This window comes from Camellia sinensis, chromosome 8 (assembly GCF_055761805.1).
Source record: "Camellia sinensis isolate YWXY chromosome 8, ASM5576180v1, whole genome shotgun sequence".
Taxonomy (NCBI): Eukaryota; Viridiplantae; Streptophyta; class Magnoliopsida; order Ericales; family Theaceae; genus Camellia; species Camellia sinensis.
This window is the reverse complement of record NC_138968.1, coordinates 126,048,127-126,071,164: the sequence shown is the minus strand read 5'-3', so window position 1 is coordinate 126,071,164 and position 23,038 is coordinate 126,048,127. Positions and strand designations below refer to the sequence as shown.

The 23,038-nt window shown below is 33.1% G+C and overlaps 3 protein-coding genes across 7 annotated transcripts; 2 read left to right on the top strand and 1 right to left on the bottom strand.

Moving 5' to 3' along the window:
• The first annotated feature begins 11,686 nt into the window (after positions 1–11,686).
• On the top strand, positions 11,687–13,144 carry LOC114288364 (uncharacterized). Its single transcript, XM_082885483.1, has 2 exons — positions 11,687–11,918; positions 12,189–13,144. Exons 1-2 carry the CDS (start codon positions 11,687–11,689, stop codon positions 13,142–13,144), a joined length of 1,188 nt encoding a protein of 395 aa, XP_082741609.1.
• Positions 13,145–14,664: 1,520 nt separating this feature from the next.
• LOC114288487 (uncharacterized) lies at positions 14,665–17,194 on the top strand. The gene has a single exon (XM_028232010.2). It carries the CDS (start codon positions 14,930–14,932, stop codon positions 16,709–16,711), a length of 1,782 nt encoding a protein of 593 aa, XP_028087811.2. The 5' UTR covers positions 14,665–14,929; the 3' UTR covers positions 16,712–17,194.
• Positions 17,195–17,977: 783 nt separating this feature from the next.
• LOC114288473 (Pentatricopeptide repeat (PPR) superfamily protein) lies at positions 17,978–22,489 on the bottom strand. 5 transcript variants are annotated; one of them, XR_003638279.2, is made up of 4 exons: positions 22,339–22,489; positions 21,221–21,296; positions 19,165–21,126; positions 17,978–18,379 (listed from the first exon to the last, which is right to left on the bottom strand). XR_003638279.2 is itself a non-coding variant. In XM_028231988.2 (3 exons), exon 3 carries the CDS (start codon positions 21,025–21,027, stop codon positions 19,240–19,242), a length of 1,788 nt encoding a protein of 595 aa, XP_028087789.1. In that variant the 5' UTR covers positions 21,028–21,126; positions 21,221–21,296; positions 22,339–22,477; the 3' UTR covers positions 19,009–19,239. The 5 variants fall into 5 exon arrangements, 2 of the variants coding, with proteins under 2 accessions (XP_028087789.1, XP_082739505.1); XR_003638285.2 differs by having other exon boundaries at positions 19,074–21,126; positions 22,339–22,477; XR_003638287.2 differs by having other exon boundaries at positions 21,221–21,306; positions 22,339–22,468.
• Between the last annotated feature and the right edge of the window lie 549 nt (positions 22,490–23,038).

Genomic DNA, 23,038 nt, shown 5'->3' with positions numbered 1-23,038 from the left:
TAAATCCATCTTCACATTTAGATTATTTATAATTTTAAAAATTGCAAAATATAATTTTCGTAAATATAAATCATTTTTTTACCCTTTATTTATAAAATAAAGGGTAAAAAAATTGTAAAAATTGTAAAAATTAAAAAAAATTTAAAAATTATAAAAATTATATAATTGATTATTATAAATTATTATTATATATAAAAAAATTTATAATCAATTTTTGCAATTTTTATAATCGATTTTTACATACGTATGGCAATAATTTTTATAAATTATTTAAACCATACGTATGTAAGGGTAAAAAATTTTAGGTTATGAATGGTTTGATTTATCATTTAAGTCATTTATAAAAAAATTTACCCTTAAACCATACGTATGTAAATGTGAAGATGAGTTTACTGTAAATGTAAATGTGAAGATACGTATTAAATTATTTACATACGTATTAATTATAAATTTTTATAAATTATTTTTGAATAATACATACGTATTATAAAATGTGAAGATCGGTTTACTGTAAAAAATTTTAAATAAAAAATGTAAAGATTTAAATAATACATACGTATTATAAATTATTTTTGATAATTTATAAATTATTTTTGATTATAAAAATTGAAAAAATTATTTTTGATTATAAAAATTTTTATCCTTACATACGTATTATAAATCAAACCATTCACAACCTAAAAATGATTTATATTTACGAAAATTATAAAAATTATATAATTAATTATTATAAATTATTATTATATATAAAAATTATATTATTTCAATGCTTGAGTGTTGTGGGTGTGCCCATTGGTGTGTGTGTCAGTGTGTGGGTTGGCTTTGGTTGGTGATTCAACAGTAGAAACGCCATTTCAAATGGCGTTTTTTTTAAAAAAAAAAAAATTATTATATGTACAGTAAAAGCACTATTTTAAATAGCGTTTTCTTCAGAAATTTTTTTTATGTTAAAAGCGCGATTTGGAACAGCGTTTTCTTAATTAAAATTGCGATTTCAAATAGCGATTTCACTATTCATCAACTTTTGGCCTCCTAACAGTAAAAGCGCGAATAGTAATGGCGTTTTAGCTTAGTTTTGGAATTCCGTCAGAAGTTGGCCTAGTTTTGGAAATACAATGGAAAAAAGGCTTATATTGGGAAAAGCCTCGATTGATCTCTATCCGATTTTTTTTTAACTGGTGTTCGAATTAAGTTGTGCGTACCTTGACTATTATAATTGTATATTAAATCGGAGGAACTCTTTTTTTGTATTTCTTAATGTGGTATTAAGGGTGGGATATGTTTGTCGTTTTAATGGTTGATTTTACGTCTTTGTAATTTTGCAATTGATTTATAATTTTTTATCATAACTATAGCGACCCCGGCCTTCTCCCATTTGATTATTGTATCCGGACTTAGGTTCCGTAGATTCTGTCATTGTATAATGGTTGTTGTTGTCCCTTATTTTTCTCATTTGGAATTATAGGATGTGTTGGGCAGGTTTGTTTCAGGTTGGTTGGGTTTAGAAATCAAGTGTTGCTGTCCAGTATTTTGGATCTTCGCTCGAGCGAGGAGTTTGTCGCTCGAGCGAGCTGTTGTTTTTGGTTCTTCGCTCGAGCCGGGGTTGATAGCTCGAGCGAGAGTTTGTGTCTGGTTTGGACCTGTAGCTTTGCATTCTTGGCTCGAGCGAGCTTTTCTTCGCTCGAGCGAGTTAGTTTGTTCTTCGCTCGAGCAATAGTTCCTTCGCTCGAGCGTGTGACTGATTACAGACCTGAGGGTTTGAGTTCTTCGCTCGATCGAGCTTTCTTTCGCTCGAGCGAGCTTTTGGCTTGTTGGCTCGAGCAAGGCTTCCTTGGCTCGAGCGTAGTTTCTCTGTGTCTGGTCGCTCGAGCGACCAAGTATTCGCTCGAGCGAGCCTGTCCAGTTTATATACCCAACAGCGGGTTTTGATCAGTCTTTTTCATATTCTTTTTTATTCCAAACCCTAGGTCCGACTTCTCTCTCTCCCTATTCACCTTCTCTCTTAGATTTGATCCACTTAGGGTGTGTTTCTATCCTAGATCCTTCATTAAAAAGATAGAGTGGGTTGAGGGCTTTCATTTAATCGGAACATTTGGCGATTTGGAGCACATTGGTATTTGGGCACTCATCTCTGTCTTCACCATTTGAGTTGTTGTCTTCGAGGTAGGGATTTCCTACTCCATTTTATAGGTTTTGTCCTAAGTTTTGGTATTTTGATATGTTGGGGATACATTGGTAAATTTTGGGAAAAACCCTAGTTGTATTATTGAATTAATTTGTATAAGTAATTCATGGAATTGGGAAAAGAGGGTTAAATTCATGGAATTGGGGAATTCAATGATTAAATGGCGTAATTGGGTAATTGGTATCATTTGTCTATTGAATTGTTTACATAGTTATTTTCAGTTTAGAAATAACTGTTTTGGGCTATCGGTGGAGGATAGTCGTGATTGTTGTAGACATTGCATGTGGATTAGGAATAACTGAAACTAATCACATTGGTTGAGTCATTAATTTTGACTATGGCATTGATACAGAAAATACGTGTATTGATTGAGCATTGCATTTGCATACATTGTTTTGTGTGTGGGAGGAGATAGGGGATGTACTCCACGGTTTAGGGGAAGATAGGGGATGGACCTCTAAACCGGATTTTGTTTGGGAGGAGATAGGGGATGGACTCCATTAGCATCACTTTTATGTGTGCTTATTTATATAGAAGTGTTTTATTGATACAGCACTAAAATGTGTATCAATCTGGAAGTATGGAGTGTTTGATTTGAGCTTGAGTCTCATTTGTTTGTTGATATCGGAAGGATGTGAATATGATATATGTGATTCACTGTTGTAAGTTTGGCCAGGTTCTGAGCCATGTTGATAAAATTGGAAAGTAAAACGTATCTTTGGCAATAGTGTCATGAGACTGTAAAATGAAGTAATTGATTATTTTCGTTAATCATCTGTTGAATGCTATTGCTTTATTCATTGCTTATATGTGGTTTAGTATATTTCTACTGGGCTGTGGCTCACCCTTTATGGGAACATCATTTTCAGGTTCAGGTGATAAACTACCTCCAAGGACTTAGCTTGGGAGGGTTTGGCTTCTGGATTGACGAAGACTACCTTTAGTTAATTGTCTTTAATTATTATTACATGTAAACATTCAAGCCTGGGGCTTTTTCTTGTATTGAGTTAGAACTCATATTTTTGTATCCAAGTGTTGGCTTGGAAAGATGTAAGCCTGTAGGGCATTTTATTCGATGTTACATGTAATGCTTTATTTAGTAATACTCTGATGAATGGATTAATATATTGTCTTATTTAAATAACGCATGTCAATGATATATAATGGGTTAATTTTGAGGGCGTTACAACAACTTTTATTTTTGTGTAATTTTTTAAAAAACATCCTATATCCCATAATGAACAAATGTTTGATAGTAGTTTGTTTGTTTGACTTTTAAATTATTCAATTTTTTTCTCAAATAATAAAAGTAATCCTACTAATACCCTTGTTGAGGGGTGTAAATGTGACCCATCGGCCCGCAGATCACCCGAAACCCAATTGCAACCCGGCCAGGGCAGAGCCTGAGACCCTGGGCCTAGACTGTTTGCTTCAAAGCCCAGCCCACTAGGCCCGCTCAAGGCCTAGTGCCATTTTTTGTGGAAAAAAAAGAGAAGATTTCGATGGAAAAAAAAATTAAAAAATGGTCAAACCTAGCCTAAGCCCAGGCTCGCTAGCCTGACCTAACGCCCAGCCCGCTAGCTTGCCCAAGACCTTTGGATTGTAGGCCGGCCTGGTTCGACCCAAATTTTAGTGAGAGCCTACGTGGCCCGACAGTAGATCGGGCTGAGCTAGGCCAAATTTACACCCTTACCTTTGTCTATAAAAAAACTCATTTGCTCCTTGACTACTTGAAGAGAGAGTATTTTATGTGGAAATTTTTTGAATAATATAAGAGTATTATGTGTTTTTACTGAGCAGGCCTTACGCGTAGGTCTTAATAAGTGGAATTATTGTTCAATAGGTTATGTGAGAATTAATGGTATTTTTCATTAAATACTATTAAAAAAGTTACTAATTGTTAATTTTTAGCGATAATTTAAAATTTTTGTCACAAAATGTTACTAATTATAAGTCTTAATAACAGTTTAAAAAATTATCATAAAAAAGTCACTGATTTGCAAATTTCAACGACAGTTTGAAAATTTCGTCACAGAAAAACGTCACTAATTGTAAGTTTTAACAACAATTTATAAAAATTATTATAAAAAAAAATTACTAATTGTCAAATTTTAGCAACATATAAAAAAATTGTCACAAGCAAATTATTTTTAACGACGATTTTATTAGAATTTATTCTCAATAGAATTTGATGAAAATTAAGTCGAAGTATTAGGACCTATTAATACTTTACCCTATATGGTTCACACAAATTTTAAATTTAAATTTAAATGAATTCAAGATTTTGAGATGTGTCATTTGAAAGACTTGCATTGCATCCAAGGTTAATTCAATTAGTTGACTCATATTGTTAGATGATTTAATTATTTTCCTTTCGTGAGGATTCATAATTTGAAATGGATTTAGTTTCATAATTTTGATTGGACCATATTCATTTATAAATTTTAATCACTTTGATTTTGATCGATCAAAGTAATTTAATTAGTGTTATCCAATCCAAAGGTGATTAAACACTTCAAAATTTTCAATCTCTAACTAATGAAAAACCGCAACTCACCTTACACATACTTGTAGTTTACGATGGATTGATTTTTTCATAAATAATATATACTAAGAATTCTAAAATAATCAAAATAAGATTTACGATAAACTCTACTAATTTTTCAAATGATCTTAAGTTCAAATCTAATAAAATTATTAGATATTTCCAGAGCAACACGTGTCCATACTCCTTCACTAATCATTATTCACTATGTCTCTCATGTTTCTTAATTATTCAACGTAAAATCATAAATCTTACATTCTCTACTAACTATAATATCTTAGAGTACCACTCCAACAATACCCAATAACTTCCCAAGAACCTAACCCTAATTTTATTGCTTCTTGATACATAATAGCTAGAGACTACTCGGTTCCTCTAGGGTTTAGGCCATCGCATTTATAAAATCACCATTTTTGTAGGCCTCTCAAAGGTCACTTTCCTTTCCATGCCTACATAAGTGTGTGCATGTATATATATATATATAAAATATCCACCTAATAGATTTTTAAATTTAAATTGCTTCAACTTCCTCCTTGGAATCAATGGCATCTTCAAACAATGTGTTAGCTCCTACTTCTACAACCCACAAAAGAGTTCCCAAGTCTCAACTGTCATCGGATTCCCGAGAAGAAGAGGTATCTCATATATATAGATTAGATGTATTTAAATTTTTGAATGATTAAGAATCCTTAGTTTGGTTAGATAGATAATACATGAAAATGATAGAAAAATAATTTTTTTTTTTTTTTTTTTTTTTTTTTTTTTTTTTTTTTTTATGTTTGTTTAGATAGAAAGTACTAAAAAGGTTATATACATAATACTGGAAAATGAAAAAAAAATAAAAATTGTGTTTATTTAGATAGTGACAACTCAAATTAACTTATTAGTTAGGCTAATAATGCCACAAGCTTGATTCCCTTGTGGCATTCACTTGGGGAATTCTTTTTTTGCCATTTTCTTTTTTGTTTGTATATTTGTTTGCTCTAAATAAATGTTAATGTGTAATATTTACACCGGACTAAGGAATTTTTATGAGGATTTTGTTAATCTGTGTTCTTAGTACATATGTTAAGAAATTTAAAAATGTTTTATATTTTGTATGAAAGTTAGTAACCATAAAAAAGGTACAATACCTCTATAGCAAGACTTTTATGTAATTAGCATTATGATAAATTGTATCTAAATCCTGACAATTTACACAAGACATTGAACTTGATTTGTAAAATAGGAAAAAAGGGAGGGAAATGGTACTTCATTATCAGAGATCTCTCTCTATCTGATTTTTTTAACTGGGTGTTCGAATTAATTTGTGCGCACTTTGACTAATATAATTGTATATTAAATCGGAGGAAATCCTTTTCTGTATTTCTTGATGTGGTATTAAGGGTGGGATATTTTTGTTGTTTTAATGGTTGATTTCATGTCTTTGTAATTTCTCAATTGATTTATAATTTTTTATCATAACTTTTATCTTTGTGTAATGTTTCTAAAAACATCCTATATCCTATAATGAACAAATATTTGATGATAGTTTGTTTGTTTTTTAAATTATTCAAATTTTTTCTCAAATAATAAAAATAATCCTACTAATACCCTTGTCGAGGGGTGTAAATTTGGCCTATTGGCCCACGGATCACCCGAAGCCCAATTGCGGCCCAGCTAGGCCAGAGCTTGAGACCCTGGGCCCAGATAGTTTGTTTCAAAGCCTGGCTTGTTAGGCTCGCTCAAGGCCCAGTGCCATTTTTTGTGGAAAAAAAAAGAAGATCTCGATGGAATTTTTTATAAAAAAATGGTCAAGCCAAGCCTAGCCTAAGCCCAGGCCCACTAGCCCAACCTAAGGCCCAGCCCGCCAGCTTGCCTAAGGCCTAAGTACCCCCTAGGTCTGGGCCTAATTTTTTGGCTCGTGGGCGCCCGATCCGACCCAAATTTTAGTGAGAGCTTGTGTGCCCGACAATGGATCGGGCCGAGCTAGGCCAAATTTACACCCCTACCATTATCTATTAAAAAAACTCATTTGCTCCTAGACTACTTGAAGAGAAAGTATTTTATGTGGAAAATTATTGAATAATATAAGAGTATTTTATGTTTTTACTTAGAAGGCCTTACTTATAGGTCTTAATAGGTGAAATTATTATTCAATAGGTTATGTGAGAATTAATGATATTTTCCATCAAATACTATTTAAAAACGTCACTAATTGTTTATTTTTAGCGATAATTTGAAATTGTCACAAAATGTTACTAATTACAAGTTTTAGCGACAATTTAAAAAACTTGTCACCAAAAAAGTCACTAATTTGCAAATTTCAGCGACAGTTTGAAAAATTCGTCACAAAAAAAATCACTAATTGTAAGTTTTAACGATAATTTATAAAAATCATGACAAAAAAGTCGCTAATTGTCAAATTTTAACAACATATATAAAAAATTGTCACAAACAAATTATTTTTAACGACGATTTTACTAAGATTTATTCTCAATAAAATTAATGAAAATTAAGTCAAAGTATTAGGATCTATTGATAACTTTATCCTATATGTAGGGATGTGCGCGGTGCGGGTCGGTGCGATTTGAGAGAAAAATAAAAACCGTATGGCGGGTGGCGGATTGATAAAAGTGTCACTAAAATTTACTATTTTTCTTATAAAAAATCGGCGGTTCGGTTGGCAAATAATGACGGATTTGCCTTGGCAGTTCAGGCAGATTGGTGGTTTATAAAAAATATAATTCAAATTACAAAACTTAAATCAAAGAGTAAAAAAAAAGACGAGAGATACCGTGATGTTAAGTATCTTGCGAAGCTTTCTTCTAATTCAGCAAGTGTAGCAACAACATGATAATATCAACGACTATGCCATTAGTTCATTACAAGCATCTGTGGAAGTTACAATGATCAAATACAATACATAAAATTCCCCTCGAGTAGTAATGTAATACTATATTCTAAGGTATAGAACAACAAGCAAACTTAAGTAAAAAAGAATTTTTAGAATCTTATAAAACATGATTTAATAGCGGTGCGGGTCGGTGCGGTTTGGAAGAAAAATAAAAACCGGCGGATTGATAAAAGTGTCACTAGAATTTACCATTTTTCTTATAAAAAACCGGCGGTTCGATTGACAAATAATAACGAATTTGCCTTAGCGATGCGGTTTGGTGCGATTTTGGCAGTTTCAACGGTTACGGCGGTATTATGCACACCCCTACCTATATGGTTCACACAAATTTTAAATTTAAATTTAAATTTAAATGAATTCAAGATTTTGAGATGTGTCATTTGAAAGACTTGCATTGCATCCAAGGTTAATTCAATTAGTTGACTCATATGTTTGGATGATTTAATTATTTTCCTTTCGTGAGGATTCATAATTTGAAATGGATTTAGTTTCATAATTTTGATAGGACCATATTCATTTATAAATTTTAATCGCTTTGATTTTTATCGAACAAGGTAATTTAATTGGTGTTATCCAATCCAAAGGTGATTAAACACTTCAAAATTTTCAATCTCTAACTAATGAAAAACTGCAACTCACCTTACGCATACTTGTAGTTTACGATCGATTGATTTTTTTCATAAATAATATATACTCTCCAATAATCAAAATAAGATTTATGATAAAGTCTACTAATTTTTCAAATTATCTTAAGTTCAAATATAATAAAATTATTGGATATTTTCGGAACAACACGTGTCCATACACATTCACTAATCATTATTCACTATGCCTCTCATGTTTCTTAATTATTCAACATAAAATCATAAATCTTACATTCTCTACTAATTATAATAGCTTAGAGTACTACGTGACCGTACTCCAGCAATACCCAATAGCTTCCCAAGAACCTAACCCTAATTTTATTGCTCCTTGATACATTGTAGTAGCTAGAGACTACTCGGCTCCTCTAGGGTTTAGGCCATCGCATTTATAAAATCACCATTTTTGTAGGCCTCTCAAAAGTCACTTTCCTTTCCACGCCTACATAAGTGTGTGCATGTGTATATATATAATATCCACCTAATAGATTTTTAAATTTAAATTGCTTCAACTTCCTCCATGTAATCAATGGCTTCTTCAAACAATGTGTTAGCTCCTACTTCTACAACCCACAAAAGAGTTCCCAAGTCTCAACTGTCATTGGATTCCCGAGAAGAAGAGGTATCTCATATATATAGATGTATTTAAAATTTTGAATGATTAAGAATCCTTAGTTTGGTTAGATAGATAATACATGAAAGTGATAGAAAAAGAAAATCTTTTTTTTTTTTTTGTATGTTTGTTTAGATAGAAAGTACTAAAAAGGTTAGATAGATAATACAGGAAAGTGAAAAAAAAAAAAAAAATTGTGTTTATTTAGATAGAGACAACTCAAATTAACTTGTTAGTTAGGCTAATAATTTATTGCAAAATATACAGGAAAATTTATTTTTTTCCACAAATTTACTCCAAGTTTATTTTGTTTTTCTTTTTGTCCATAGTTCTCTCTATAACTCCCGTTATGCAGTGATTATATATTTTTTTTCCATTATTTTCTTACAAAATTTTGCATCTATTCAAATGCATGCAAGAAAATAATTTATTTTTTAATTTCTCTCACTTCACTCTCTATCATTTTTATTTTCTATCTTCGTTTATTTCTAAACAAATAGAACCAGAGAATTAACTTTTCAGTATTTTTTTAATTTGTTATGAAAAGTTATGTAAAACATAGGGATAAGTTTTATTTACTTTATTCCTCCATATCCGTCTTGTGGAGTAAATCTTCAATGTAATGGTGATTACCAACAAAAAAATAAACCCTATATGGAAGGGATGAACCTAGTTTTAGCTTGCCACATATGCTTAAGAGGGTAAATGCGGAGATACTATTAGATGATGATACCACGTCATCGATATCACTGTTTGTTACATTGAAGTTTTTTGTTCCTCTTGTGGCTCTAACCTAGCGCATACAGATGATCTGAACCAATGCCAAGTTTTATGGGACAACTATATATGTAGGAATAAATTGTATTTTGTTTTATAAATCGGAAGGTATAAGTTTGCAATCTTATTTATCCTTCATTTTATAAAACAAAATGTGATTTGTTGTTGCGTTTATGTCCAATGAAATTAATTTTTTGTATGAATGACTTTGCAAACTCTACAAGATAGGCAATTCAGATCATTGATATGAAATCCAAATTGTAGACCATAAGAATATTGTAGAGATGAAAGAGGAGCTCATCCCAAAAAAACAGAGAGGATGAGTTGATTTTTTGTGTTGATTTTTTTTTTTATTTTATTCGTCAAACATTTCGCTTAGCAGTTTTGACCATGTTATGAATAAGAAAAAGTGGTTAGCACTTATTTGAGGTACATGCAATAATATACGGACACAGATATAGAATACAATGATCTCAAAAAAAATGGGGACATGAATATGGTAAGAGACACAATAAATTTTTTTAAAATTTATTTTTATATATATTTGTTATGTAGATTAATATTATGTTACCAAACAAACAAATTAATAAAAGCTAACATTAATTCACTATATATATATATATATAACACCATTATATTTAAAAAATTAATAAATTATCCATATTTGGACATGTTTGTTCCCGTAGTGTTCCCAACAAAAAAAGAAAATAAAATTATTTGGCACGTCCCAGCCATGTCCCTTGCAAAAAAATTAAAGGGATTCTCCATTTGGCGTGTCCTGTATGTGTCTTCAGTGTGTCCCCATGTCCAACACTGCTACAACGCCTATTTTGAAGTGTCCGTATTTCATAGGGTAGAGGGTGTTCTTAAAATATAAAAATTGATTCCCTCGGTCCCTTAATAATCACAGTGGGTCTCTTGATTTGTAATTTGTATAAAAATTTTCTTTTCATAAATTTGTTTTTGGTCGTATGAATAAAAAAATAACGTTGGCATCTCTTTTATCTTTATATTTTTATACCATCTATTTTAGTTTCGGTCTCTTTTAATTTTACTAAAAGAGAGATTAGTGCAACTATATCAAATTTATAAAATTTACTTCATTTTCTCCGATATTTGAGGAAGGTCAATGTGATTTAACTACTTTTTTTTTTTTTATTAAGAACGAAAACAAAATACATGGCAAGCAGGGGAAGAGAATCCCAACCCCTATGTTTATTTATTTATTTGCCTGCTTTATTATTGTTGTCCCCAACTCCATGTTTATTTATTTATTTGCTTTCTTATTGTTTTTTTTAGTTTTTTTTTAGTGTTTTTTTTTTTTGCTGCCAATTATTTATTTGCTTTCTATTTTTTAGTTATTAATAATTTAAAAAAAAATTACAAATTTTTTAGATGTAATGTAATTACCACAACAAACACAAACGAAAAAAATGAAACAATCCATCAATTAGGCCTGATGCTTCTTTTTCAGTTTAGTCATTATAATAAAACTGAAAGGTACCCAATCAATTATTAGAGAATATCACTTCATAAAAACGAGACACTTGTGTTGTTTTTATAGTTGAGAGGGTCAATTGCACTAAGAACCCCTGAACTTGTCTTAATCAACATTTAACACAAACCTTCACACATATATGCATGAGTACTTACACATTCACAAATCTTCACACCTAAAAACTTTTTTGGGGCTAAAGACTTTTCAACAAATTAAAGACTTCAAGAATTTCCTTGAAATATTTGCAAGTCTCCAACTTGAGCTATGACTAACAGTTTATCCTCAACTTTTCTTCTTCTTTTTTTTTCTCTCAATTTTCTTTTACTGCTGTAGATAGAGCTCCTCTTGAAGATTCCTGAAACACTACTTTTGAAGGTAAAGAGCTGCAACACAATTGATGATGTTAAGCTTAAAATCCAAGCTCATTATGGTATTCCACCAAACCTTCAAGAGATATTTTCGGCTTGAAATCGCCTTGAAGATGGTCATACATTGTGTAATTATGATATCGTCAAGGGGTCTACCCTTCACATGGTCCTCCATGGTGCAGTGGTGTTTCAAGTATTCATTGAGATGTCTTCAAGTGGCAAAACAATTACGCTTAAGCTGAATATGTCTGATACAGTTCTGAACATCAAGAACGTCATTGAGGTTGAGGAACGAATTCGACAAGATCTTCATATACTTTACTATGGTGCAAAACAACTTAATGATACCCAGAAACTTGTAGACCTAGACATCCCAAAAAATTCACCTTTCAATTGTTTGTCAAACCAACAGAGGAGCTGCAAATATTTGTAAATGTGGCACGAAAAACAATCCCTCTTGAAGTAAAAGGTTGGCATACTGTTCGAGACATCAAGGCCATGATCCAGAGCGTAGAGCAAATTCTAATTCATGCCCGAAAAAAAGTGAACTCCCACACTTCGGCCAAATATGACCTCAAAATGGATCCGATTATACATCTAGTTTGTCCTTTGATGGATATATATTCATTAGGATACGTCCCATTGGTAAGATGGTTTCACTAAAGGTAAAAAAGTGGATCTTGTTGCAAATGTGAAGGCCTTGATTTCAGAAAAGAAGGGGACACCACTTCAGCATCAAACACTGACCCGTGATGGAGAGCCATTGAAGGATGAAGACACACTTTCGGCTTGTGGCATTGGGAAAAAATCTACTCTTGACATGGACTTATGCCCGAGAAGTGCAATGCAAGTCTATATTTGCAAGAAAAATCAAGAATTTGAACCACTTGAAGTGAGAGCTTGGTATGCAGTCATTGATGTGAAGAATTTGATTCAAGGCACAGAAGGAAGGTTGCATGATCATCTTGAGCTAGTTTACAAGGCAGTGCCATTGAAAGACTCCAAAACTTTAGCTGACTATGGCATCAAAGAGAAATCAACCCTTTTCATGGTAAATTCCTCAATTCTGATCTATATCGAGGTATGCACAATTCAGGATAAGAAAACACTAGAACTTGAGGTGTCGGGATGGGACAATATTCACCATGTCAAAAACATGATTCATGACAAGTTTTGCATCCCTCCAGATTCGCAGAGATTCATTTTTGCTGGGAAAGTACTTGAGGATAGTCACTTGATTCTTCATTGTTATGGCATCGAAGAAGGGTCTACCCTCAATTTGGTTGATTGTTCCGAAGGAGATGTGAAGCAAATCATTGTATCTATGCGTTGGCGAAAAAGTATGAAGTTTAGTGTGAAAATTTGGTATACTGTACATGTTTTGAAAGCTATGATCACAAGCATGGTGGGTCTCCCCATAGACCATCAAATCCTGATCTATAATCAAAACAAGCTCGAGGACTCTCGGACTCTTTTTTACTACAACATTGAGGAGGATTGTACGATTCAAGTGATTTCCCCTATGCAGATATTTATCAAGACATGGGAACGAACCATAGTACTCGATGTGGAGAAATTTGATACAATTGACAGTGTCATGAACAAAGTTGGAAAAAGCTGAGTTTTACTACTGATTGTCTACGTCTCATGTTTATTGGGAAGTCGCTCCAAGGCCATCAAACTCTAGCAGATTATGGTATCCAAAATTGTACTACTCTTGAACTGGCCATGGCATTCTAATTGTTGAATCAAGATTGGAGATACAGAGAATCACAGACAAGGTACAAGGTAATAATGGGGAGCATTGAACTTTCTCCCTTCTCTTTTCTTTTCTTTCATTAGTATTGTTTTGTGTATCTATCCAGGCCTTGGCTAAAGACTATAAAGCTCAGTATTTGAATATCACATTCTGATGCAAGTTTGAGGCTTTGTTGGGTAAGATTTTAGTGGGTACAGTAATTTTTCTTAATAAACTTCACTTGAATTTCACAAGCTTTGTCTGATAATTGATTAGATGGTTTTTTGAATGGTTATATAACACTAGGGCATACCCCTCTCTCTCTCTCTTCTATTACTGAATAAGTATAGTTGCACAAATGAATCTCACATCTCATTCTGTGAATTTCATCTATGTCTCTAGCACTGATGACTGCTACTGCTGCTATTACACAACCTCACTGTTATGGTTAAGTGACCAATTTTACCATGTAATGTTTAACATAAGAGGTCAAATTAAAATTAAGGGATTTCATTTTGTAAATTTTTAAGGTTGTGTTTGGATAAAAAATTTGAGAGTGGATTTGTAGAAGGAAAGAAAAATGAAAGGGAAAAGTTAATATATAAATATATATATATATATATATATTTCTTTCATTTTGTTTTTTCTTTTAACAAATTCTTATTTAAATACTTGATTCAAATATAACCTAAATACAATGTTACCAGCTAGAATGAAAGTAAATAGACTATTTATTTTTTCAGCTAAAATGAAAGTAACAAATATTATTATAGCTTTGGAAGTTGCAGCTCTAAAATGAAACTAAGTTGAATTTGAGGTAGCTCACTTGATTGCCAAAAAAATAGATGAGAAATCTATTTTTTAAAATATACTATTTATTTTTTCAGGAAATAAGTGCGTAATTTTTTTTAAGGATATTATACATGCGTTCTATATAAAATAAATTGTTCAAATCATTGAAACAGACGTGTCTGGACAACATCTTCTAATCTAGATTTAGACTGGATAGCAGCTTAGCCTAATTTAAAAATAAAAAAATTACAATCAAGTCAACTTCTCAAAAATAATTACATGACACATGAAAACATTTATGACTTTAATGATTAAAATTCATAAAGTTTCCATTAATTTAGACCAAAAATAAAAAATAAAAAATAAAAATTCAACATTCAACTAATTTGTTATTTTCCCTTTAAAAATCATAACACTAATAAGCTATAAAGTTGATCAAATAATATAATTAATAGGAACAATCACCAAAAAAAAAAAAAAAAAAAAGTTTCTAACACAAAATAATTAAAAAGTGAGGAAAGTACCCCAAAAAACTTGCAAAATTGTAATTATTTTTCTGTTTTTTTCTTCTTACATTAATACCAATTCCAAATCCAAGTTAGTTTGATCCAACCAAATACCCGACCCGTTCACCAACCTTATCCAAACTATGTGATCTCACTCATCCTATGGCGATCCAAGATCATGGATCCACCATTCCAACGGCCAACTTCCATGGCCTCCATATTCCCTCCAGAAAATCACAGGTCCTCTCTCTCTCCATATATATAATGGAATTGTATATTATTTACGAATATATCAGTTGATACTGTCTAATATCAGTGTATATGACTGTATCACCGATACCGATACTGATACCGATCCCGATTTAAAACCATGATTGAGCTCCACAAAACAGGTAATCCAATGACAATATATTCTGTTGAGTTCTCTCCTCATTGCCTTCCCTATTGTACTCAGCTGATTAAGCCCACTTCACATTATCATCATCACAACTCTGTTGTGAGCTGTAGAACTAATGACAGTGTCAGTAGCCCCAGAAATCCACCAAAAGCTAGGGTTTCTGCTGAACCAAGACCAACCCATTTGCAATCTCATGAATACAAACATACCCATTTGATCAAACTGCTCAACAGGTCCTACAAATCAGGGAAATACAATGAGTCTCTGTATTTTCTTGAGTGTACGGTGAACAAGGGTTTCAAACCTGGTGTGATTCTCTGCACAAAGCTCATGAAAGGGTTCTTCAATTCAAAAATTGTTGAAAGAGCAGTTAGGGTTATGGAGATTTTGGAGTCACATGGTGAACCTGATGTGTTTGCCTATAATGTCCTAATCAGTGGGCTTTGCAAGGTAAATCAGATTGAATCAGCCAACCAAGTGTTGAATCGGATGAGAAATCGGGGTTTTTTACCTGATATTGTCACGTATAACATCATAATTGGGAGTCTTTGTAGTAGGGGTAAATTGGAATCAGCTTTGAAGGTTTTGAATCAATTATTGAAGGATAATTGCAAACCTACTGTGATCACCTACACAATTCTGATCGAAGCAACCATCCTTGAAGGTGGCGTAAACGATGCGATGAAGCTGTTAGATGAAATGTTACAGAGAGGGCTTCAACCTGATATATACACTTATAATGCAATCATTAGGGGTTTGTGCAGAGAAGGGATGTTGGATCGCGCTTTTGAGTTTGTTAGGAGCTTACCGGGAAAGGGATGCAACCCGGATGTGATTTCTTATAATATGTTGTTGAGGGAAGTACTGAATCAGGGGAAATGGAATGATGGTGAGAAGTTAGTAACCAAGATGTGCTCTATAGGGTGCAAGCCAAATGTGGTGACTTATAGCATCTTGATAAGCTCGCTCTGTCGCAAAGGCAAGATTGATGAGGCAGTTAGTGTCTTGAAGCTTATGATGGAAAAGGGTTTGAGTCCAGGCACTTACAGTTATGATCCATTGATTTCCGCGCTTTGCAGAGAGGGGAAATTGGTTTTGGCTATAGAGTTGTTGGATTATATGATCTCTACAGGTTGTTCCCCGGATATTGTGAACTACAACACAATCTTGTCAGCCTTGTGCAAGAATGGCAATGCCGATCATGCTATGGAGATTTTTGACATGCTTGGCGAAATAGGTTGCCCTCCAGATGTCAGTTCTTACAATACAATGTTTAGTGCCTTGTGGAATAATGGAGATAGAACTAGGGCTTTGAGAATGATTTCGGAGATGGTAAACAAAAGGATTGAACCCGATGAGATTACATACAATTCACTCATATCTTGTTTGTGTAGAGATGGGATGGTGGATGAAGCTATTGGGTTGTTGGGGGACATGGAGGAGGGTAGTGGATTCCGACCAACGGTCATCACATACAATATTGTGCTCCTTGGATTGTGCAAAGCTCATAGAATTGACAATGCCATCGACACACTAGCAGAAATGGTCGAGAAGGGATGCCTACCAAATGAAACCACATGCATTTTGTTGGTTGAAGGGATTGGTTTTGCAGGGTGGCGAGCCGAGGCAATGGAGTTGGCAAATTCCCTTTTTACAATGGATGTCATTTCAAAAGATTCGTTCAAACGTTTGAACAAAACGTTTCCTATGCTTGATGTTTATAAAGAAGTCACTCATACAGGAAACAATAAGTAGCTTGTCATCAATCTATCTTTTGGGTTTATAATCTTTGAACTTATATTTCTCTGATTGAGAAAAGTGTACACCGGGGTTATGCTTTGGACATATTATGGTTTGAGAGGAAGTTCCATTTCATGATGGATCAACATTGAGAGGGAATAATGTTGCTGGCTCCAGACAAGGCATGAGAGGGGAGATTTTGTAATCATATTGTGTTCTTGATAACTGCATACTTACAGAAGTTTTTGACCTAACATCTCTGCTAAAATTTCTACGTCTGTAGCTAATGTAATTTGCATGGATTTTTAAAGGACGCAAAATGATATGTGAGCTGACCACTAAAACAAGGTGGGGGTGGTGATATGGGCAGGCTGTACCGTCGTGCTACACTGAAGCTAGGCACAATAAAATCTGCAAAATGTAAGTTTTGGGAAGATTTGTACACGCGAAGTTGGCATTTTTTTTTTTCCCCATTGAAATATAGAATAATTCCCCTAATTTGAGATTTTTTCCCCTTACATTTTCATCTTATTTTTGAGTTATGTTAAGAATAGCTGTTGTATTAGTGTCATTTAGAATTGTGTTTCACACTCCAGGCAAGATCATAGACACGTGTAATCTATACAAGCCATGACTCGAAGATCCCACATCGAAGTGGTTTGAAGAGTGTAGCCATGTATGTTGTGTCCGTAAAAACAAACACTCGATCCCACATTGATATGGTAAAAAGAGTGCAGATTGCTTGCATCCACATAAACCATGACTCGATTTGAACGTTGTTGTATAAAGCATCCATGTGTATTCGGTTTTATACTCGATCTATTCTGTCGGCCTGTGGAGCATTACTCTTAAAACAAATTGTTTGCTCCCCAATTCAAAAAACAATAAAACCAAAAACTTCCCCAAGACCCTTCATAGTTTGAATTGAGGTGTGTCAAATTCAGACACAGCTGAGAGGATGGCCTGGGCTTGTTACTACATATCTTTAGTTCTTTGGAGGCTACAATGTTCTTGTGCAACAACGCAAAAAAAAAAAAAAAAATGGCATATGCTAGCAAATTTTTGTTATTGTTTTGTCATTGTCTAATTTCATGCTTGTAATTAGTTTAGAAGAAATTATATTTAAAAAAAAAACAAAAAGGAATGTCGTACAAAACATTCATTCAAGAAATTAGATTGCCTCCCGAGAACACTTAAAAAAATTCTAATTAATTAAAGCATCAAACCTACCTCATTTTTGCATCCCCTCACCAAACACAAAGTCACAAAAAAGGCCCAAAGTAAAACCAAACCCAAAATGATTTGATATACAATGCATAACATCTCTGAAGACAAGAAAGTTAAACATTCTCAAAGTGAATTGTTAGGTACAAAAGACCTGCAGCTGCTGTGATATATAACATCGTTGTTACCGCACTATAACGTCTACTCTTACAGAAAGCTTATGCAACCAGTTAAACTTTCCGAAATTGAAAAAACATTAAAACTCTTTTCAAAGTTGCTACATCTACCAAAAAACAGTATATCCAGTTTGAAGCAGGAACAATCTTCCAACTAGATCACTCAGATTCATAGATTCTGGAATACGAGGAAAACCATGAAGCTCGTATCCAAGAATTTGCTGTTAGGAGGCAGCAGCCCTTGTCAATCTTGTGGTTCAAATTCGTCAATGCATCCCAAAAGCTTCCCTCGCATTATAAATAAATAAATAAATAAATAAATAAAACTAAATGCTGGTAATGATTAAGATTGGACAATGATCAGCAACGACAGGCAAGATTCTGTGAACTTAAAGAGCACCATAATGACGTAAACATTCAAAGGTAGAAAAGAAATGATCAATTAGAGATGTTATAAAAGTGCACATAAACAATTTATGTTAGAATGGCATAGCAGAAGTAATGCCAGAATTTGCTGTTGTATCATCTTTGTATGAACATGAAAAACTACAAAAGCACAAAAACAGAAAGAGAAAGACAAGTTCACATTGTACTTAAACAGATAATAGTGAGAAAAAACATGCTCACAATGTACATTAAACAGATAATCACAATGTATGTGGCAAACAGAAAATCTAAACAAAAAAATAATTCAGAATCATGTGGCAAATTTTGATTTTATTACTTTAAAGCAAAAGACCCATTAAGATTGACTTATATGTTCAACAATCTCACTACCACATTATTCTTGTCATAAATTTTGTACTAAATTCTGTAGGTACATCATTTTCCTTATATAATAACAATTGCATAAGAACAGATAAAAAAAAAAAAAAAAAAACAATAATGCTAGGGAGAAGGACAATTGCAAACTTACGCCAACACAAGGGAATTAGTTGTATAAATAGTTATGAGTTTGTAAGTGTCCCTAAACTTACCCAAAAAGGAATTGATGGAACAGTCAATTTCTAAAAGATGGAATATTCACCAAGATACAGATGACAGATTAACTTTGTAAACAAGGATCACCTTTCAAGACTGTCATATGCCTCAAGCAGGTGATAAGCCTTGTAGCAGCATAATAAAAATTTTGAATTTATCTGTTCAATCCCACATGGTTTCTTCTCTGAAAACCTTCAATTCAATCAACTTCTGTCGCAATTCGGTAGCCTCTTCTGTCATACCAGCCGCAGATACCCCTTTGATTATAGCGGAATAAACATCCTCATCAGGTTGACATCGATTCGAAATCATTATTTGTAAGACCTGTATTGCAATATCCACTTTCTTGTTCTTACATAATCCCACGATCATGCATCTGTAAGAACTATTTTGGACTCTGTGGTTCCTCTTAACCATCTTCTTCAATATTTCCACACCTTCCTCAACTAGGCCCACCTGACAAAACCCCCATAATAAACATCGATGGGTGATATCATCAGGAATAATCCCATTCTCTATCATGCGCCCATACACTTCCATTGCTCTCTCCATACAACCATTTTTTGCCAATCCATCAATCACGATATTATATGTGATCAAACTAGGAGAACAACCAGTATCACCTAAAATATGAAGAATTTGGAGAACTTCGTCTGTCATTTCCTCTTTACAAAGAGCACGCAGGAGGATGTTATAGGTGATGATGTCAGGAGAGCAGCTTTGGCAAACCATATGGGCAAAGAATTCAATCGCGCGATGTACCAGCCCATACTTGCAGAATCCATTGATCAAGATATTGTAAGTTACGACAGAAGGAGAATGGGAAGTGTTATTCATGAATGAGAAGATCTCATCTACCTCATCCCAATAGCCACGGCTACAAAGAGAGTGGAGGAACGTGTTGTAGGTTATAGCATTGGGTTCCATCCCACGTGATAGAAGATTATAAATAACCAAAGTTGTATCATCAAAGTTCCCTCGTTTACAAGTAAAATTAACCAGTGAATTGTAGGTCACAATATCAGGATAACACCCTTCAATTGCCAAATCTTCCAATACTTCTAAAGCCCGTACAATCCCACAGTGCTCGCAAACTAACTCGATGAGAATTGTATATGTGATCACATAAGGAGGGCATCCCTTTCTAAGTTGATCCTTCCAAAATCCAATGGCTTGATCAAACCTACCATGATCAAACATAGAGCGCAATATCGTGTTATAAGTAATCACATCAGGGGGGCAACCACTTAAGCTCATGTCCTCTAAGATGTCAGTGGCATATATTAACTGTCCCTTCTTACATAGCCCACCAATTAACATGTTGTATGTGATAATATCAGGAACGCCACCGGACATGACCATGATTTTCAAGATTCTGGAAGCTTTGTCTGTCTGGGCAACCTTGATAAGGCCCCTGATTAAGTTTTTGCAAGATGGGAAATGCGGAATTTGGTTTCGACGAGCCATCACTTCTATCAACTTAGATGCCTCGACTAACTTCCCATAACTACAGAAACGTTGAAGGATTTCATTATTAGTCTCTTCATCATTCCCAACAAAGGACCCATCTGAAGGCACTGCAGAGGAATGAAGATGCTTCTTTAAATGCATTTGTTCTCTAAGTTTCTTCTCTACACCCATCTCATATCTATCTGAGCTCCAGTCATCCTGGTCATCCTTGTTAACTCTATCAAGGCAAATACCTATTTGTTGGGCACTACACCGCAACGTAAGTGCATTTTTTCTAAAACCAACATCTCCCCTCCGTTGTAGAGAAGGTTGAATTTTGCAGTTACTCCTGGTAGAAAACCTGAAGTGAATTGCTGATGTTTTTGTTGACAACCCATGGCCAGTACCATAACTAAGGTCCGTTTGGTTGGAGATCAAATTCAGATTATGCATATAAGGAACCTCAACAAGTAATTTCTGAAGTATAACTGTGTGACCCATTTGTCACTTCTCAATGAATAATAAAAGGGATTACAAAGAGGTGTATATCATCTGTTTGGCTTCCTCCTCTCAATTCATGAACAAGATTGTTGTCACAAGCTGAGAAAACACAATTCGATGGAGTTAGAACCAAAGGGGCAAAAATAAATAAATAAGAACAAAGAAAAAAAAAAAACAGCTAGAACCACTCCACCTTGGAAAGATATTCCGGATTACAACAAATTGGATTTCTTGGACTTGGGCATGAGAACATCAGCCATCTTTTATAACTGCAACAAACTGAACCCAGGTCACATAAATTAAATAAAACTCTGTTTCACCACACATTTACAGTCCATTTGGTAAACAAGGTGAGAAAATAAATGATTGTGATTTCACACCGTTGTGTTTGGATGAACAATAAATAAAAGATAGCACAAGTCATTTTCTTTTGTATTTAAATGGATAATTTAGGTATTTTGAAACAATGTTATACAATAATTTTTGTTTCTCACAAGTCCCATCAATTTTAGCGTGTAAAAAAATATAAGTTTTAAGGGCATCTCTAACACTTAGCTTAAACCTATATCAAAATTAAATTCGGGTAAAAATCACTCAAAAAACTCTCCACTCCTTGACTCAAACTTATATCAAATTTGAGTTTCACCCTTCTTCTTTTTTACCCAAATCAAGGAAGACTCAAATGTTTACTCAAAATTTTCACAACCATTTCATAGCTTTCAAATTTACAAACTGCCATTAGTGTGTTACTGAAACTGTTACCAAAATTTATGCTTAAATATGAGTTTGTCCATTGGATGTTTCATATCAAATAAGGCTTTAGCTTTAGCTCAAATTTGAGTAAAGAATTGAGTACGGGCTAAGTTACCTCTTTTCTCACCATTTCTCTCCAATTCTAAGTATTTCTTACCTCCACAATCATTCAAACAAGTTATGATAGTTCTTTTTCTCCCCATTTATTTTATTTTCTCACCAAACCCATCAACCCAAACAAGCTGTTAGATTATTAATAGGCTAATATTTCAAGAACATCAACAATTCACCAAATTCGAGGAGAGAGCGAGACTCAACTTCTGAAACCCAACAAATTCAAAGACCCAGTTCACTTGCTTATCGATAAAAATAAAAAATAAAAAATAAAAATTTAAATTGATTGAAAGAAAGAAAGAACTCATTTCACGAAATAAAAATTTCCAACTGAGAACAATCTGTAGTTGGCTAATACTGTACATGACACACACATACACACAAATTAAAAAAGTGAATTACCGTCCAATTATTCACAACAATGGAAAAGATGAATACACGTACCGTCTCAGCTTCTTTCTGTATATGTCTCTGTGGCAGATGAACAGTGAGTAGTAACCTTGCTGAGTTGCGGGTTTTGAAGGGTTTTCTTGGTTTGTTCAACTGATTGATAACTAGGGTTGCAAATGCAATTAGGAAAATTACAAGGAGCTCCCTAGTCTATCAATGGTTCCAATTTTTTAAATTTAAGTTTTTTATGTTTAGTATTTTTTTTTTATTAAATTTTTTTATATTTTTAATGTTTTTAAATATACTTAATATAAATATAATTAAAAAGTATAATATTTGTGATTTTTTTTAAAAATTTTTTACTAAATATTAAAAATATAAGAATTTAGTATATTTTCATATTCTTGTATATTTATTAATTTTTTTTATTTTTTAGGTATATGTAGGTTAGGTGCATTTAAAAAGTAAAAAAAAAATTACAAATACAAAATACAAAAAATAAAAAACTCAATTTTCATATTTTGATAATTAGGTTAAAAATCTGTTTTTTAATTTTTTGAGTTATAACCTCTCTATGTTTTTGCATGTTTTTTTTAAAAAAGTCAAAAAAAAAATTTAAAAATAATTTTTAACATACTTTTCAAAATAAGTCTTAATGTGTCAGTCTAATTGTCAGTATTGTATTAGATATGAGTTACACACAAATTATACGAATTATTACACTCGTTGATAAGTAAAATAATAAATATATTGT